Source organism: Neophocaena asiaeorientalis, unplaced genomic scaffold, assembly GCF_003031525.2.
Source record: "Neophocaena asiaeorientalis asiaeorientalis breed wild unplaced genomic scaffold, Neophocaena_asiaeorientalis_V1.1 scaffold24, whole genome shotgun sequence".
Classification (NCBI taxonomy): Eukaryota; Metazoa; Chordata; class Mammalia; order Artiodactyla; family Phocoenidae; genus Neophocaena; species Neophocaena asiaeorientalis.
The window spans coordinates 3,893,084-3,913,131 of record NW_020185317.1 but is presented as its reverse complement, the minus strand read 5'-3'; the positions used below and the strand labels follow the sequence as shown (position 1 = coordinate 3,913,131).

The 20,048-nt window shown below is 34.5% G+C and overlaps 1 protein-coding gene across 1 annotated transcript in view; it reads right to left on the bottom strand.

Annotated features, from left to right (window-relative positions):
• TMEFF2 (transmembrane protein with EGF like and two follistatin like domains 2) overlaps positions 1–20,048 on the bottom strand; it is a 247,752-nt gene that overhangs the window by 113,655 nt on the left and 114,049 nt on the right. Inside the window, exon 5 of the mRNA XM_024733641.1 lies at positions 199–295. Coding sequence (XP_024589409.1) covers positions 199–295 — 97 coding nt within the window. The remainder of the gene's footprint in view (positions 1–198; positions 296–20,048) is intronic.

Here is a 20,048-nt window from a genome sequence, read left to right as displayed (position 1 = left end):
CCAACTTTTAGTTCAGCTTCAGAAAGTCCTTGCTGTTATTGTAGCCCTCATTTTTTACCCCCATGAGAACTGGATTAAAAAAAAAAAAACCATAAAAAAAAAACTGCTGAAAATGTCTTCTTTTAGGAAATAATTGATAAAGTAAAAAGAAATGAATTATTGTCATTATTTTCTTTAAAAGATAAAATAGCACATTACCAGACATCCTCAGCGTCTTCATCACATTCTGCACCAAACTGGCAAATATCACAGGTGGATGTCTCCTTTTGACTGGTTTCTCCTGAGCCTTCATGGACTATAGGACAGAAGAAAGGGAACAAAAAGAATTCAGATAAGTGTACACAATACCAACAACTTCAAGACTATTCTATATGAAACCTGCTACTTTTCCAGTGGAGCTATTGGAGCTCCATTAGGATCGTCATATTCGGCTCCCTTCTTCCCTAAATTTGAAGAAAATTAACAATAATATGCTAGCCATTGGTATGTGGTGAATAATTCTTTTTACAAGAAAAATAAATGAGAATACTGGATTTATCAAAATTGTTTGGCTAATAGACCATATGAAAGTTACTTAATTAAAAGGGATTTAGATTGTTACTTGCCTAGAGGAAAAACCTAGTGTCTATAAAAAAATACTTGACATTTTTCATTCTTAAATTATAGATATTTTTTCATTCAAAGGCTTTAATACATAATTTAAAAAATTTAGATGGGCAGCCTTGACTTTTTAGATACGTCTTTTCCCCGCCTCAAGATGCTAAGTACTTACACGGAAAAATATATTAATTATGTTTTCAGAAAACATCTTTTAATTGGTTTTTACAGTAATTTCTTGAATCTTACATAAATGGTGCACAGAGCTCATCATAGTGATTTCTTCTATGAGGGCTATGAACATATATTTCATTTAAAAAATATATACTGTCGCTGATGATTATTGATATTGGTCCTTTTTACACACATAAATTACAAGTGTAAAAATATACTATATACAACCTAATTATAAAATTAAGCTTTCAAATCAGGAAAGAATAGTGTTCAAATCAGGAAAGAATAGTGTAAGTCAAGAAAAAAATTTTAGTATTTGAGTTCAAGAAATAAAAATCTGAGTAACACTTTTGAGATGATGGATTACTGTTTACCCAATTAAAAAAATATGTAGTTGAAAGCAAAAGTAGTTTTGCTTATAGATGAAAAATTGCAACAACCTAAGTACTGCATAGATAATCTTATTCCATGGACGTCTTATATACTAAAAACATGTGTTTAAATCAAGAGATCCTTAAAACGTGCACTCTGCAAAAGGTTATACATTTTCAGTAGAAAAAGAACAGAGGCAATTAAGTATGGCATTGGCTCCTAGCATTATGAAGCCTAATAAGATAACGTTTTTAACAAAACATCATTGATTAACATGCACCCTAAACCTAAGAAATTTAACCTTACTTATTTTATCTTAATATGATATTTTTCATAATTTGTTCTTTGTCTATTAACATGAGAGTTATTAATATTTACAAAAGCAAAGGTCTTTATTCCTTGATTTTCCAGTTTACTGCTGTGCAAATGAGTGATCTGATTTACCAGAGGAAAAAAAAAAGAACAAGAAGACATCTCTAAGAGAGTTCTCTATTTTATAGTTTTTCCAGGAAAGACAGAGAGATTTATTTTTTCCAAAGCAACATTTTTTCCCCTGTACTTGATTTGCCCTGCACTTTTAAAAAGTTATGAATTAAACAGATCAACTTCAATTGCAAAAGTATTGATGGTATAGTTTTAAAATTGGAAGTCTAAAAAAATGGTGTTCCTCCCCAGAAAGAAGAAGGAATTTTAGACTCTGCTAAAATAGACAGCACTTATTATCCACTCTATTATTTTAATACAGGCAAGACCATTAGAGTGGACTATGGGATAAGAAGGAAGCTGGGGACCTAACCTCAGGGGGTACTGAACAGCTGAGGTCCATCTCTTTATCACTTTCTTACTATTAATGCAACACAGAAGCTGTTAATGGGAGAGAGAGCCTTTTAGTGATAGCAAGATTAGCAGCTTCTAGACTAAAGCTTCCCATCACTCAGGAAACATACTAACCCAACGGGAAGGTCCTTAATGAACAGTTATAGCCATTTATGGGCAGCCCTATCTTCTTTCGCAGCAGGGATCCTTGGTTAGGGATCTACTGGAAGTAATCCAGGGGATGAATTGTGCTACCTCAGCAAAACTAACAATAATAATTCTACTGGAAGTCACATTACATACATTTCTATAAAAGGGCAGTTATTGGTAGACTCGAGATGTTTGGAAATTCTCCCACATGGAGAAGTAAACCTAGAAGTAGCAGTAGCAAAACCTCTATCAATAAACGTTCTGGGAATAAAATGTGAAGCAATCACAGTGAAAAATAAAGTAAAATCTTTCCATATTTCCTGAAGCACAGATTTGCACCTTTGTAATAAACAAACAGCTCAGTACACTGCTTCATTTAACACTATAGACCAAGATTCTTAAATAGGAGTGGGCTCAGAAGCTCTGGTAGATTTGGTTTGTTCATTTATGTATTGTTTTTTAGATAAATGCCCTGAGGTATCCTAGGAGTTACTGAATTTGTAGGCTCGAGGCTTGGATATGTATACTTTAAAAAACACATCCCTAAGAATATCTGCCCTAAACAATACTGAAAAGACTTCCTCTGGCGCAAACGTCTTCCTCATGCAGTGAATGTCTAGCACAGGACTTCTGTCACTTTAAAGTACACAGGAAGCACCTGGAGGTTTTGTTAAAATGAAGATTCTGATTCAGTAAGTGTGAGGTGTAACTGATGCTGCTGGTCCACAGACCACATTTTGACTAGCAAGGTTAGCACTGCATTTTTCCCATCAAAATTCACAATTTATTAGTGGGTAGTGCAATGGAGTCAGTGGGTCACTATCAGCATTTTTGTAAACATTTTTGTGTACATGAAGCAGAATATACTGGAATAGAAAACACAGAGTGCATCTTATTTAGCAAGCATAGGTTTTATTTTATAACACTGTTTTAGTTATACATATGTACATCCATCCAGCACTGCAATGTAAATTTCATTTCTTACTAAAGGTCATAGTCACAAAAGCTTGAACACTATTGATTTAGCACATGCTAGATGCTCAGAAAGTATGTGTTGAACAGGAGTGTTCCTTTTTCCTGTTCTTTTTACAGTATCAGAAACAGGAAGGATCGGTGCTTATTTGCATTCATCCGCTGATTATGCAGGAATGAAATTCATTTATCCTAAAGTATTATTTTAACCATGCACTTGCATTTTAAGCCTTTTATTTTGAGTTGTAAAGTAAAAAAGAATTATTTCCCTCTATTCTAAAACAACAGGTTTCAGCGTGTGACTGAGGGAAATTTGAGGAGCAAGGGAGGCAGAGCTCCTGAAAGCATATTATACCTAATATGCTACCCTACAGTTAAAACTGATTGAATTAATTCCTTTAAGAAGATCCTGGATTGGAGCATTATAAGAGATGATCAAATTGACTCTCTCTCAAACTCTCCCTGCCCTCGTGGTTTCATCCGGAAAATTGTTACCAAAATTCCCTTATCATGACCTTGTTCTGGCCCAAATCAGTGGGTGTGCCCACCCACTGGGCCCAGTTCTCTTCCTAACTCACTATAATGCCTCCTGGGCCTCTTATAATATTCCTAACCTATGTTATACTATTTCTGAAAACATGATGAAATAATATAATGTTCAAACACACAGTTATTCAATGTCATTTATTTGGTTCAAAATTTCACTAAAATTTACATTCAGTGAAATGCTCATATCTTTCAGTCAATTTTGAGGAACACATGCCAAGACAAAGAACTCCATCATTCCAGAAAGTTTGCTTCTGCCTTTCTCAGCCGTTTCCCTACCACTACTATGTCTCTATATATAGGCTGGTCAGTAATCCGATCTGTCACCACAGATGGATTATTTTAGAATATTACATCAATGGAATCATACAATATGTAATTATTGTGTTCAACTCCTTCCACTTAGCATCATAGTTTTTAAGATGAATTCAGGTAGTTGCCTGTGTCAGTAGTTTATTTCTTTTTATTGCTTGGTATTCAATTGAGTGAATATACCACAGCTTATTTTTCCATTATCTTGTTGAAGTACATCTTGTTGTTTCCAGTTACTGTCTGGAAACAATAACTGAATATTTATGAATAAAGCTGTTGTAAATAGTCTTGTAAAAGACTTTTTGGGCACACAAGTTATTTCTCTTCGACAAATACCTCACAGTGGGATTATGGTATTCAGATAGCCACACCAGCTTTCTTTTGCTTATTGTTTCTGTCTTTTTTACTTTCAACCTGCTTCTTAACTTATGACTAAAGTGTGTTTCTTGTAAACAATATATAGTGGAATGTCACTTTTTTATCTAGTCTGAATCTGTCTGCATTTAATCGGGGTATTTAGTCCATTTACTTTAATGTAATTATTGATATGTTTGCTTTTTAAGTCTCCCAACTTGGTGTTTGATTCATTTTTTTAAAAAATTCTTGAGTTACAGAAATTTTTAATATATTTTAGGTACAAATTTTTGTCAGATACATGTATTGGGATATATTTTCTCAGTCTATTTTCTTGAACGTGTTTTTTTTTTTTTTGTAGATGTGCAGAAATTTTTATTTTGATGAAATCAATTTTTTTCTTTTATGATTTGTCATTTCTAAGAAGTCTTCTACTTGAAGCTTATGAAGATATTCTTCTATGCTTTATTCTATTCCCCATTTTTATTAATTTTAAAATTTTACTTTAATTTAAGTTTATGGTCTATCTAAAATTGGATTTTGTGCATAATGTGAAGTAGAGGTTGGGCTTCTTTGTTTTTACCACGTGGACATGATTTCTCTCTCTTGACCTGTCAGTGTGGTGAGATATGTTGATTGATTTCCATATGTTAAGCCAACCTCACATTTTGGGGATAAGTCAAACTTGATCACGGTATATAACCCTTTTTATATATAGCTGGATTTCTTTTGCTAGTATTTTGGTAAGTATTTTTGTGTCTATGGTTCACAAGATATGCTGGCTATAATTTTCTTGTATTGTTCTTATTTTGTTTTATTATTATGGTTAAAATGGCCTCATGATATGAGTTGGGAAGTGTTCCTACTTCCTCTATTTTATGAAAGAGTCTGTGGAGGATTGGTACTATTATTTCATTTCTTTATACAAGGCTATTTAAATTTTCTATTTTATTGCTTCCTACTCTTACTATTTCCTTTATGTTATATACTTAGAGTTTATTTTCTAGTTTCTTAAAATGGAGGAAGTGCTTGATTTTATACCTTTCTTATTTTCTAATATAGGTATTTAAATCTGTACATTTTCTCCTAAAGACTGCTTTAGCTGCATCCCACAAATATTAATATGTTGTGTTTTCATGTATTTTTGTGAAAATATATATTGTAATATCCTTCAAGGTTTCTTCTTTGACCCAAGGATTATTTAGTAGTGTATTTTTTTAACCTCCAAATATTTGAGGGTTTTCAAAAGTACACTATTTTTATTTATCTTTAATGTAAATATCCAAAATTCATTGGGAATCATTTTAAATATACAAAAGAGTTGTGTGGTCTTAAGGACACAGAGAAATGCAGGCTTCCAAGAGCCACTCAAGGTCTTAATATTAAAAGGAAAGTTATAAATATATAGCATAAGGTTCCATTAAATTCAAAGGACTTTAGAGTTAGGTAGGAAGACTTTTATATCTTTTTACTCCACCACCCCCCAAAGGAAAATTCAATCAAATGATCAACCTGGATGAGAGTTGAAATAAAAAGTAGATTGTGTGAGCTGCAAGAGTAAATTGTTTTGAAGTCCTGAAAAGTCTGAAGTATTGAAATGAGCTCAGCCTGATTGTCCAGGCTTTGAAACAAATCTCTCTGGAGTTTGACAGCTCTATGTCTCGTGTTCAAGATGTTATAAAAAACTGCATCCATGGTGATCTATCCATCATGGTTAAAGTAAATATTCTGTTTAATTTAAGTCCTTTGAAATTTATTAAAACTTGTGTTTTATGGGCCAGAATATGATCTATCTTCTTGACTATTCCATGTGCATCTTAGAAGTTGTAGCCTCTTGTGGGGAGTGATTTTCTGTAAATATTAATAGCTTAAGTTGATGGTCCAAATCACCCATAACTGTACTGATTTTTTGTTTAATTGTTCTATCTATTACTGAGAAAGGTGTGCTAAAATCTCTACTGGTGACAGTAAAACTGTTTCTAGTTCTCTTTTGTTTTGTTCTTTTGTTTCATCTTGTATTTGGGAGCTCTGATATTGGGTTTATAAACATTTAGTAGTCTTATGTCTTCTTTAATAAGTGACCCTTTAGCATTATGAAATGCACCCGTTTACTCTCTGGTCACACCATTCATCTTGAAGTCTACTTTGTTCTGATATTCAGATAACCACACCAGCTTTCTTTTGCTTATTGTTTCTATCTTTTTACTTTCAACCTGTTCATTAAGTTATGTTTAAAGAGTGTTCCTTGTAAACAATATATAGTTGGATTTTGCTTTTTTATCTAGTCTGAATATGTCTACATTTAATCAGGGTATTTAATCCATTTACTTTAATGTAATTATTGATATGTTTGTTTTTAAGTCTACCAACTTGGTGTCTAATTCATATTTAGCTAATCTTTTTGTTTTCCTCTGTTTCCTTTTCTGCCATTTTTTTAGGAAAATCAAATATTCTATGGTATTTATTTTATCTTATCTCTTCTAATAATTATTTTGTTATATTTTGGGGTTATTATTTTGATGGCTACTTTAAGCATTATAATATACAACTTCAAATTATCCTAATCTATTACTTCATGAACAATTTAAAAACTTTATTAAAATACTATATTTTTAATTACCATAGTCCACCCTTTGCATTCTTATTGTCATATATCATACTTCTACCTGTTCTATAAAATTCGTGTTCCTTTTGAAAATTAGTTTTACTTTAAACATACACCCTACTCTAATTTCAAAGGAAAAAAGCCAGAGATGTCAGTGCTAGTGGAGACTCCTTCCTGTCATCATTAAATAATTATTTAGCTGCTGACCTGTATTTGCTCTAACTTTTCAAGACTTATGAATAGTCTCACATTCTCCATGGAAGACACTATTGGCATATGACACTTATAGCAGATTGAATTATTTTCCCAATAAAAGGATTATACGTTCCTCTCCATAGCCATATGACTTGAAGTTCCATGATATCACTGATAGGCTTATGACTTGTTTTTGCCATTGAAATGTCAGTGGAAGTGAGAAGATATATAAAAGCCAACATGTAGATTTCTACTTTCTTGCTTGTTCCCTTTGCATAAAAGAAGACACATCCAGAATAGGAGCTGTTTCTTCAACCAGTCCCAGAATGAGAAGATACATAGAGCAGGGCCATAGTTGACCACAGCCATGGGAGCAAGAATTATGTCACTTACTGATGCTGTAAGCCTTTGAGGTTTTGAGGTCGTTTGTAACTATAGCTTTACCTAGTGAAAGATGGTTAATAAGACATGAATTAATGTTATTAATGAATTCTAAGGAAATGTTTTCACATCATTTTCCACACTTCATATTTTGGTAGCATTACTATACAACCCTAGATCTGCTTTTAATTGTCTCCAGATCTCCCTTTGAATTTCTATTTCCTTTCTATATTAGCATATATTCTGCAATGGTTAAGCCATGTTTATTCTATTATATTTTCATTTTTTCCCAACATAGCACTATCTTTCCCAGTCTATTCACGGTTCCCATTTTATTCTCCGTGTAGCTCTAGCACATCACTTTGACAGATACATAAGTTGTCCCATTTAAATTAGGCATAGTATACACATTAAACATAGTATATGTAGCAAAGGAAGCCATAAACAAAACAAAAAAGCAACCTACAGAATGAGAGAAAATATTTGCAAACAATATAACTGACAAGGGTTTAATTTCCAAAATATACAACAAATTATACAGTTCAATATCAAAAAACACACAACCCAATCAAAAAATGGGCAGAAGACCTACATAGACATTTCTCCAAAGAAGACATACAGATGGCCAACAGGCAAATGTAAAGATACTCAACATCGCTGATTATTAGAGAAATGCCAATAAAAACTACAATGAGGTTTCACTGCACACAGGTCAGAATGGTCATCATCAAAAAGTCTACAAATAAAAAATGCTGGAGAGGGTGTGGAGAAAATAGAAATAGACTCATAGACATAGAAAACAAACTAATGGTTATTAACGGGGGAGGTGGGGAGGGGTAAGCTAGAAATTTGGGACTAAGAGATACACACTACTATATATAAAGTAGATAAACAACAAGGACCTATTGTATAGCACAGGAAACTATTTTCAATGTCTTGTAATAACGTATACTCGAAAAGAATCTGAAATACAATATATATATAACAGAATCACTTTGCTGTACACCTGAAACATTGTAAATCATCTATACTTCAATTAAAAAACCCACAAAAAACACAGTATAAATATGCATAAATATAAGCCCAGGACCAGATGGCTTCATAGGCGAATTCTATCAATCATTTAGAGAAGAGCTAACACCTATCCTTCTCAAACTCTTCCAAAATATAGCAGAGGGAGGAACACTCCCAAACTCATTCTACAAGGCTGCCATCACCATGATACCAAAACCAGACAAAGATGTCACAAAAAAAGAAAACTACAGGCCAATATCACTGATGAACATAGATGCAAAAATCCTCAACAAAATATTAGCAAGTAGAATCCAACAGCACACTGAAAGGATCATACACCATGATGAAGTGGGGTTTATCCCAGGAATGCAAGGATTCTTCAATACATGCAAATCAATCAATGTGATGCACCATCTTAACAAACTGAAGGAGAAAAACCACATGATCATCTCAATAGATGCAGAAAAAGCTTTTGACAAAATCCAACACCCATTTATGATAAAAACTCTCCAGAAAGTAGGCATAGAGGGAACTTACCTCAACATGATAAAGGCCATATATGACAAACCCACAGCCAACATCATTCTCAATGGTGAAAAACTGAAACCATTTCCACTAAGATCAGGAACAAGATAAGGTTACCCACTCTCACCACTATTATTCAACATAGTTTTGGAAGTTTTAGCCACAGCAATCAGAGATGAAAAAGAAATAAAAGGAATCCAAATCAGAAAAGAAGAACTAAAACTGTCACTGTTTGCAGATGACATGATACTATACATAGAGAATCCTAAAGATGCTACCAGAAAACTACTAGAGATAATCAATGAATTTGGTAAAGTAGCAGGATACAAAATTAATGCACAGAAATCCCTTGTATTCCTATACACTAATGATGAACAATATGAAAGAGAAATAAGGAAACACTCCCATTTACCATTGCAACAAAAAGAATAAAATACTTAGGAATAAACCTACCTAGGGAGACAAAAGACCTATATGCAGAAAACTGTAAGACACTGATGAAAGAAATTAAAGATGATACAAGCAGATGGATAGATATACCATGTGCTTGCACTGGAAGAATCAACGTTGTGAAAATGACTCTACTACCCAAAGCAATCTACAGATTCAGTGCAATCCCTTTCAAACTACCAATGGCATTTTTCACAGAACTAGAACAAAAAATGTCACAATTTGTATGGAAACACAAAAGACCCCGAATAGCCAAAGCAATCTTGAGAAAGAAAAATGGAGTTTGAGGAATCAGGCTCCCTGATTTTGGGCTATACTACAAAGCTACAGTAATCAAGACAGTAGGGTACTGGCACAAAAACAGACATATAGATCAATGGAACAGGAGAGAAAGCCCAGAGATAAACCCATGCACATATGGTCACCTTATCTTTGATAAAGGAGGCAAGAATATAAAATGGAGGAAAGACAGCCTCTTCAATAAGTGGTGCTGGGAAAACCGGACAGCTACATGTAAAAGAATAAAATTAGAACACTCCCTAACACCACCCACAAAAATAAACTCAAAATGGATTAAAGACCTAAATGTAAGGCCAGACATTATAAAACCCTTAGAGGAAAACATAGAGTACTCTATGACATAAATCACAGCAAGATCCTTTTTGACCCTCCTCCTAGAGAAATGGCAATAAAAACAAAAATAAACAAATGGGACCTAATGAAACTTCAAAGCTTTTGCACAGCAAAGGAAACCATAAACAAGACGAAAGGACAACCCTCAGAATGGGAGAAAATATTTGCAAATGAAGCGACTGACAAAGGATTAATCTACAAAATATACAAGCAGGTTATGCAGCTCAATATCAAAAAAACAAACAACCCTGTCTAAAAATGGGCAGAAGACCTAAATAGACATTTCTCCAAAGAAGAAATACAGATTGCCAACAAACACATGAAAGGATGCTCAATATCACTAATCATTAGAGAAATGCATATCAAAACTACAATGAGGTATCACCTCACACAGGTCAGAATGGCCATCATCAAAATATCTACAAACTATAAATGCTGGAGAGGGTGTGGAGTAAAGGGAACCTTCCTGCACTGTTGCTGGGAACGTAAATTTTTACAGCCACTATGGTGAACAGTATGGAGGTTCTGTAAGAAACTAAAAATAGAACTACCATATGACCCAGCAATCCCACTACTGGGCATATACCCTGAGAAAACCATAATTCAAAAAGAGTCATGTACCACAATGTTCATTGCAGCTGTATTTACAATAGCCAGGACATGGAAGCAACCTAAGTGTCCATTGACAGATGAATGGATAAAGAAGATGTGGCACATATATACAATGGAATATTACTCAGCCATAAAAAGAAATGAAATTATTTGTAGTGAGGCGGATGGGCCTAGAGTGTGAAGTAAGTCAGAGAGAGAAAAACAAATACTGTATGCTAATACATAGATATGGAATCTAAAAAAAAAAAAAAAAATGGTTCTGAAGAACCTAGGGGCAGGACAGGAATAAAGATGCAGATGTAGAGAATGGACTTGAGGACATGGGGAGGGGGAGAAGTAAGCTGGGAAGAAGTGAGAGAGTGGCATTGACATATATACATTACCAAATGTAAAATAGATAACTAGTGGGAAGCAGCCGCATAGCACAGGGAGATCAGCTTTGTGCTTTGTGCCCACCTAGAGGGGTGGGATATGGCGGGTGGGAGGGAGACGCAAGAGGGAGGAGAAATGGAGATATACGTATATGTATAGCTGATTCACTTTGTTATACAGCAGAAACTAACACACCATTATAACGCAGTTTTACTCCAATAAAGATGTTAAAAAATATGCATAAATAGAAACCTCCCTGTGCACCAAGTCTGAAATAAAGTAGGTGGTCCCCAAAACAATCAGATTGCATCAACAGAAAGAATGAGATATCTAAGCTTAAATATGATTCATAGAGACTGGTTCTACACTCATTTAAATTATTGCAAAGTTTAAAAATAAATATACACAAATTTTATATAGACCTTAATCTGAAGTTTTCAAAATTTAGAATGCATTTTTTCTTTTTTGTATTTTAGAGTCAATATCAATCCAGTAGTCAGTGTTTTTTGTTTTTTAAATAGGTAAGATGACAAAGTAATCATGCCTTGGTAGGCATGTAATTTTTTCCACTTTATTTACATAGATAAAGGATTCAATATATCTGTTGTAACTAAAATTACTTTGATTATAAAATTATAAACAGCAATTTTTCTTTCTGAATAACTTACATACATTACTGTCTCATTATCACCAAAAAGCTGAACTTTTGAGTTTAATCCTCTGATGAAGGAAAAATTCCACTTAAAGAATAGAAAGAAAATTTTAAATCAAAACGCTCCATTCCATTTTTTAATTTGTACAACTTGTCTATTATTTTGTCTTTTGTATGCCAGTTTTACCTCTCACATGCCTCTCCCACATGTAAGTTGAATTTAAATGATGGAAGCTGCTGACAGTTCCTAGAGCTCAATTCTAAGCTGTTGTTTTTGAGCTACAGTCATGTTCTCTTTTACATTTTCCAACATTTTCCTAGAAACCTCAATGACTTTAAAGAAAAATAAGAATAAGTACTTTCTTTTTATTCATATTAAAATGTGATGATATTTGTCATGTGAATAACAAGTACACTGTTACATCATATTATTGAAATGCTAAAACAAATAGCATTTTGATCTGCTATTTACAAAAATAACACAGATTAATTTTTTATGTGTATCAGTGCCATATGCAGTAAGATGTGTTCAGATTTTGGGAAAGAAATTCATTATCTTTGCTTCTTTTTGATTAAAAGAAGTACAAACCCACTGATAATTTTTAAGTGGTTTAAATGCCAAAAAACTAAAGGAAGGCTGAAATTACACTTACACAAAATGGTTTAAAACAACCAAGCGCATGACTGAGCAAATGTGATTCTATATTAAACACTCAAAAGAAGAGATCATTACAGAAAATTTAATTTTTCATAATTAAGCTAGTTTGCTAGAGCTTGACACAGATTCTTTAGAAATCACATATAATTTATCTTCTGCACAGCTTAAAAAAATTTAAGAGATTAATACAATGTTACTATGTTGAAGCAAAATTCTATTGTCATCATTTAAGTCTGACTGATTTCACTCAGTCCTATCTAAGTTAGAACTGAAGATACTGTAGATTAGAAAAAAGAAAAAAGACAATGAAGTAAAGAAAGAAGAAATGAGAGAAGGATGGAAGGAAGGAAAGAAGAAAGGACAAAAAAGCTTATTCAGCTTGATATCAGGCATGGCAGAATTCATCCGAGAACATTACCATGCCAAGACTTCATGAAACTCTTATTGTATCAATCATATGATAATTATATGCAAAAATATTTTATTATTCTCAGTGTAATTAATTTATATCATTTTATGTAAATTCATAAAAATAATTAAATCTTTTCCATATTAAATGCGTAAAAGGTAAGAAATGTGTTTTTTATTGGTAAGTGATGAAAACTGACTTGGGCTGAATGAGCTACTGTAAAGCATAGAGGGTACCAAATTCCAATTAGAGGATATTGAGAAAAGACTAAGAGTTAGTAAGTGGAAACAGTAAATGTACTTGATACTTTTGCACAGATTTGTGTTGAGGAAAACAGAGAATGAGGCATTAGTTGGAAAATGATGTACGGTCAAGAAAGGGGTTTTTTATGGAAGGACAGAGTCGAAGCATCATTGTCATGCTGAGAGAAATGGTGCATAAAAGAACAAATTTATGCAGAAGAGAAAGGGGATAATCACAGAAGCAATGTCCTTGAGAAGGGATGGGTTTACAAACAGGTGCAGTGGTTGGTCTTAGAGGTACAAATGTCTTCTGCTCGAGGAGGGGTGGCAGAGTATGTGGGTACAGATGTAGGAAGGAGGTGACACTGGAAAGAGGAGGATGAAATAGATCTCTTTTGGTTGCATTTATTGCCTGTATTGTATTTGTACTCAAAAGCATGGTTATCAGTTGAGAGCATGTGATAGGAAGAGAATGTGAAATATAAGGGAGTGAACGTAAATGAAGAAAGACCAAAGTCTTTCTAAGTCTTTTCAACACTAATTTGTTGCTTTCCAACTTTGTGTTTAATTCTTCTAATTAGTAAATCTCTGATAACAAAGATATAGCTTTATTAACTTGCACTTCTGTATGTCATTAGTACATGACCTTTGGTATTGATAACTTCAAGGCATTTTCTGATATAAGAAGTTTTATTTGAATCATCAAATGAAGACTAAATTGCCAATACAGTCAACTCTAACCTACTTAATGTTTGTTTTGGTAGAGGGGCTTTGCAATCTGGTAACAACTTACATGTCATGTTTCTTTCCTATTTTCCCATTCCATCATCACAGTACTAGTTCAGATCTTCATCATACTTGCCTAAACTTCTAACTACCTGATCTCTGCACTTGCAAACTTGCCTCTCTTAAATATATGTCCCATGTATCTTATTAAAATGCAAATCTGATCATATCATTTAAAATTCAAAATGACATGAAGTAATCTAAAGGCAGTTACATGATAGGCAAAGTTCAGGGATAATGCTAGGAGAGCTGGATTTGGGTTGCCCAGAGTCTTTTCTTGATCCCCAGATTTCTTATTTGTAAAATGAGATGCCTGCCCTGCTTGCTCACAGGCTGTGGTGCAGATTAAACCGGAGGACATGTGAAAGTGCTTTGCACCCTCTAAACTGCTCTGCCACCCTGCGGTGTTAACACTAAGAAAGTGTTAAAGTTGAAGGAAACTCATTATCTTATTCCAAGTAAGAAAGTTCTTTGAAGGAAGTCCAAGCCTGGGCATCACAAACGTGAATTTTTGGCCCTTGTGAGTGGCCTTATAGTGATACTGAAGTAGGAGTCTTTGAGGGAGCAGGGAAATAAGAATCACAGAACAACATAATGAAATAGAGAAATAAAAATATTGAGAAACTTGTAGAAGAGGTCTTGCACCAAAACATCCTCATTTGGTTTCTTATATGAAGGGCTAAAAGGATTGAGGGAGGAGTAGGTAAGAAGTGGATGAGAAGTCTCAGATAGGTCACCTCAGAAATTTCCCAAAGAGCTCTAGGCTGTTTGTTCTAGTACACTGGGTCTTGGAACGAAAAAAGCACTAAAGTGATCATTTTGTTCTTACTGATGAAGATAAGAATAAAATAAGAGCTTTACATTTTCTTTTTCTACTTGCCTATTATGGGCACTGGATTTCACTGTAAAGCCTGAAAAACATACTCATCTAAGTCTAATTTCCAAGTCTAAATGAGACTTAAAAATAAAACTTATAAAGATCAAGCCTTGTTTAAATATATAACTTATTGATATAAATAGGCCAACATAATAAAAGAGCAGCAGTAATAATGAAATCAATTTTAAGAGGTCAAGGCATTTCATAGAATTGGTAGTTGTAGCAATAATTTTTCTGAATTTTCTATAATATTTCCAGCCTATTTTTGCTATTAAAGATCCAGTCCCTAATTTTTGGAATCACAGTAGCCAAAATAATGGGAAGAATGTCAGGGCTGGACTTCAGGGTTTGTGATTAGTTTCAGTCTTGGGTTAGATATAGCCTCACTCTTTTCTCCACCCCTACTTGTTCTATATTGAGAGACCCTGTTTTATTTCTACAAGTTCCCTCTGCCTATTGGCTCTGGTTGGTGGAATTTGGCTACTCTTGTTATTCCTTTTTCCAGTCTACAGCTGTCTCTCAAACTCTGGTTTAAAATCTGTAACTTATGACCTATTCCCTAGCACTCTTGAAAACCTTTCTTGTGATGCCCCATCTTGGAATCGGCCCCCACTAGCAGCCACTCAAGGCTGGCTCCACTATGCTCAGTTTCACTCCCCGCCCCTGGAAAAGTGCTTTCAACTATATTATTTCGAAGCAACATAAACAATAGAAAGCAATGAAAATATACACAGTCAAAAGTAAGGTATACAAAACCAAACCAAACCCACAAAATGGTCTAAGGAAGCTGGAGTGCTGGAATAGGTTAAAAATTGACTTCAGGCTAATCAATATGACTTCTTTACAGAACCATTACCCCAGTCTAAAACTGTAAAGTGGAGGGAATGAATAATTGTGGAAAAGACATTTAGATTTTTAAAAATTGCATGGGATTTTAGAGAAAATTTTATCACCATTAGATTGCCAGGGATTTCCAGAAATAAATGGAAAGAGATAAATTTTTAAAAATTAACAATGCTCTATTTAGAATTTCATAATGAGACTGATTTTCTAAACTTTAAGTTTTTAAACTCAAACCACTTTCATTTATAGTATCATCAAGATTCATGGACCTTTCATTTTTACATGCCTTACACCTGAATTGTATGATAATTGGAACTAAAATAATTTCCTGGTTTTGCAGATTTGGAAAAAAAAATTCTTCAAGTTTTGGGGAAATTTGCTGGTGAGCCTAAACCATAAAGATTTAGGTTTAACAGGGACTGTAGCTTATTACTACTGTTTAATGTTTGTTTTAAAAATTATAATATTGAAGGACATATATGCTAAAATTCTCAGGCATAAAAATATGATTTAATTTGATGAATAAGTAAAAACATAAGGATGAATGTAATAAATCCAAGAAAGAAACATTTTAAAAGATCAAAACATTTGTATTATTATAACATTGTGGGTTTAATTTATGGAATTAATAACAAAATAAAAAAAACATATTTTTGTAAAGCTTTGCTATTGTTCATTTAATTTGGTCAGTGAAGTATGTCTAATGACTATGAAATATTGGTCAATAAGCAAACTTGAATGATACTTTAAAAACACAAATCTTGGTAATGATACAACCCTGTTTAGTTCAAAGTTTCCCTATACCTTCAGGATAAAAATCCACAGCCTTTATCATTGTATTCAAAGACTTTCATGATTTGCCCCCAACCTATCACTCTACCTTCATCTCTAGCACCCCTGGCATGCTCTTTTTGCTGATAGCTACTTGTCACTTTGCCGGGCTGTTTCCACTGTCTATAGTGGCACGTCTGTGGCTAATTCTGATTCTAACTTGAAGATTCAGCAGTAGTATCACACCACCCAGGAAAGATGTCCTCATCTTTCACCCTCTTCCTTCATCCCTGGTCTGTGTTGGGCTCTTGGTTTGTACACCCGCCCATTCTCAGAACATCTCACATTGTAGAGGTTTCCTGACTCTTCCATTGTCCTGAGAATTTTTCAAGGTCAACTCGTATGTCTCATTTGCTTTTATATCCATTCTTAGCACAGGGCTTGGGAAATGACAGAAAGTAGTGGTCAGAGAGGGGAGTTTCAGAATTCCAGATCTTTGTATTGTTGTACTTCTAGGTAATAACAAGGTGTGACCACATTTCTAGACAGCTAAACTGAATTTGAGGAGACTGAGGAACCATGGGGCCAATGTTGAGAAGAAATATCAGATACACCCTTGATAGTTATTAATGTTGTGCATTAAAATGTCCAGGCACAGGGCAAGACTGCATATCTTGGATGCCCTGTGGTTGAACAGTCCATGTAACTAGTTCTGGCTAATGAGTTGTTGAGTGGAAGTGACACGAGTCAATTGAGGCTAGAGGATTTAATTGCTAGTTGGAGACCTTCCCTACTACTGAAGGGTGCCTAAGATGGGCAGGAAAGGGAGCCAGAAAAGGAGGCTGTCACAGGGGGATAATAAATAGCAGTCAGATGTGGCACATAATTTGGAGAGAGAATTGACAATATTTACTGATGGATTGGGTGCAGGTAGAAAGTCAATGCTCAAGATAGCTGTCCATTCTGTCGAGGTCCCTGAGTGACTGCAATGGGCAGAGCCAGCTGCCCCCAAATAGTATCTCACCCAGCCAACCTGCGGTGAACATGGAGTGAGAATAAGAAATGAACCTTGATTCGTTGAAGCTACTAAGTTTAGGGGAATGTTTGTTACTACCACATAACCTTGCATAACCTAGCACAACCAGAGTATGTCAGGGAATGAGGTTAAGAGGCATGGATGCCATCTGTTCCATTGTGCTGATGGAACTCACCAGCAACTCCCATGTACCCAACTACTGATGGTTACCCTGGAATAGAATATATGAAAATAAACCAAGTGCCGAATTATTGAGAAAAATGGCAGTAATGGGAAGTTCAGCAGGTTATACCAAAAGTGTGGGGAAAAGGTGGTATCAGCAAATGGTATGAGTTTTGAGTAAGAAGTGGTTTATTGAGTGACAGTGCCAGACTGCATTGATGGTAGTCTGAAAATGACAGTAGGAAGCCAGAAATGTATGGCCTGAGATGGGAAAGTAGAGCAGCAATAGATAAGGTTTGGAGGGGTGTTATGCTGCCACTGGGCAGAAGACAAGAGAAAATTGTTGAAACATTTAAGACAATTTAATCTTACTCTTTCACTAGAGCTAATATTGATAATAACTATCAAAAAGTGCAAGAATATACTAAATTCTTGTATCCTTAAATAGGCCTAATTTTACTTTTTCAGAGCATACAGGAACTACTTCCTGGTAATTATTGGTATTTTAAAAGGCTATGTTCACATGCATGCTTTTAATGCCTTAAAGTCCTTTGACATGAAGGTTGGACTGTGACTGATTCGGGGTATCCCCAAATGGAAAAACACTTGTTTCCTATCTCAAAACACATTTTGCTTCCTGCCCAAATTCATACCCACACAACATTCTGTACTGTTGCTTTCATTTTCCCCCAATGCCGCTTAGATTTCTTCATGCATATTTGTATTTTTAGATCAGATAAAATGAATAGAAGGTTCTTCCCTTGAAAAATGTGTAGTGTGATTCAAAGAAAATGTTAATGAAAAGAAATACTACGTCTTGTGAAACATCGATATGTAGCAACTAATTGGAAAAGCAACTCAATTGCTTTTCCTTTGTGTTGTGTCTGAAGCACCGTTCTTATGGAATTATGCAGCTGTGCAAGCACTGGTATCGACAGATTTCTTAAATGGAAGAGATAGGGGGTGGTAAAACAATGTACTAAAATACTCCTAAATATGGAGGTAGTACGTAGGGACTAATACTGTCTTTACTGCATCATATTCATTTTTAAGAAAACCACCTCCATACAGAACTACTCTCCACCAACACAAATACAGGTATCAAAATGAAGACGACTTTTCCTGGGTTGTTAAATTCCTTCAGAAACATGGGCTGTCTTTCATGACAACAGTTTCCTTCCTCCTCTGCTCCCACACAGCTTGACAAGCAGGTCACAGAGAAAGGTTGTTAACCACATTCCTTTGCCTAAAAAGGGATTTCAAGAAAACAAGTACCTTAACTTCACTCTTAAGAGAGGGTCAGACGGCTGAGGCGGTGATTTGTTTGTGTACATATGGGCTAGTGCAAAGGAATGGAAAAAATATTCGGGTGAAGAATTTCTAAATGGGAAGATGTGTTTTAAAGACAGCTTCTATTATATGTCAGCTACACCTGGCAGAGTCACAGGGCAAGGTGAATAAACTATAAACAATGAAGTCTCCTTAGTGAAAACCTCTGCATAGTGAGAGAGATCTGTGGGTGGGATAGAACAGCCAAGAGTGTCACTCGCATTGTATATGTTTTTTAAAGCGGGTTTCACATCACTTTTACTGTAACTGGGAAGGATTTCAATTTTTTTTTTAAGATAAATTACTTGGACTTAGCTTCTACTAAAAAAACCCAAGACGATATATGATCGGTAGACACATTAGATTAAAAATAAAATTCAGTTCAAGAACTTCAATAAAATTAAGAAGCCAGTTGCATTCTTGGTGCATAGAAATGTACGCTAAAAAACGTACTAGTTTAGTGCATCTGTTAAATGATACAATATACATATCTATAATTATTCCAGAGATCAAATTAAGTACATTCCTCATTTGTTCGTTTGCCTCTAAGGAAAATACAGGAAAACAAATGCTAATCAAAAGATTAATGGACTTCTCAATGTATAATACATTAGCCGCTCCTTCAATCTTTGGGAAACAAAATATAAAAAGCAAATAAAAATAAGGCGTTGTCTCACATATTCTTGGTAAATTTCATGAAGTTTTAAGGTTCTTGTATGAATTTGATTTAAAGCTGTAAATCTTTTCTGAATATTTCTATGGCTATCCAGATAGAAACATCATACATAAAAATGTTCTTTATTCCAGAAAAGATAAAACTCCCAGTGGTAAAAGAAGATTTAGGTATCTCTGAAGGTTTCTTATCACCTGGCAACATAACTCTCTGATGGTTCAGTGCCTGAGAGGGTTGTCTGAGATCACTCATCAAATAAATCAAATAGTTGGCTGGTGAAAAGAGGGGGAGCCTATAGTAATCTCATGTCTTTGCTTCCAGACATCAAATCTTTCTTCTGATAAGCCAGTAGAGAAGTTAATGTCACTTGATGTGGCATATGAAAACCTGAGTCTCAACCTGTCTTAAGTTTCTGCTACTACTTCTGAGAATGTTTGACTTGCCCAAGCAATGATTATATTTAGTTTTAACATTTTAAACCACAAATTCCAAAATCCTGATGTGCTGAGGAAGATGTGGTGCAAGAAGGC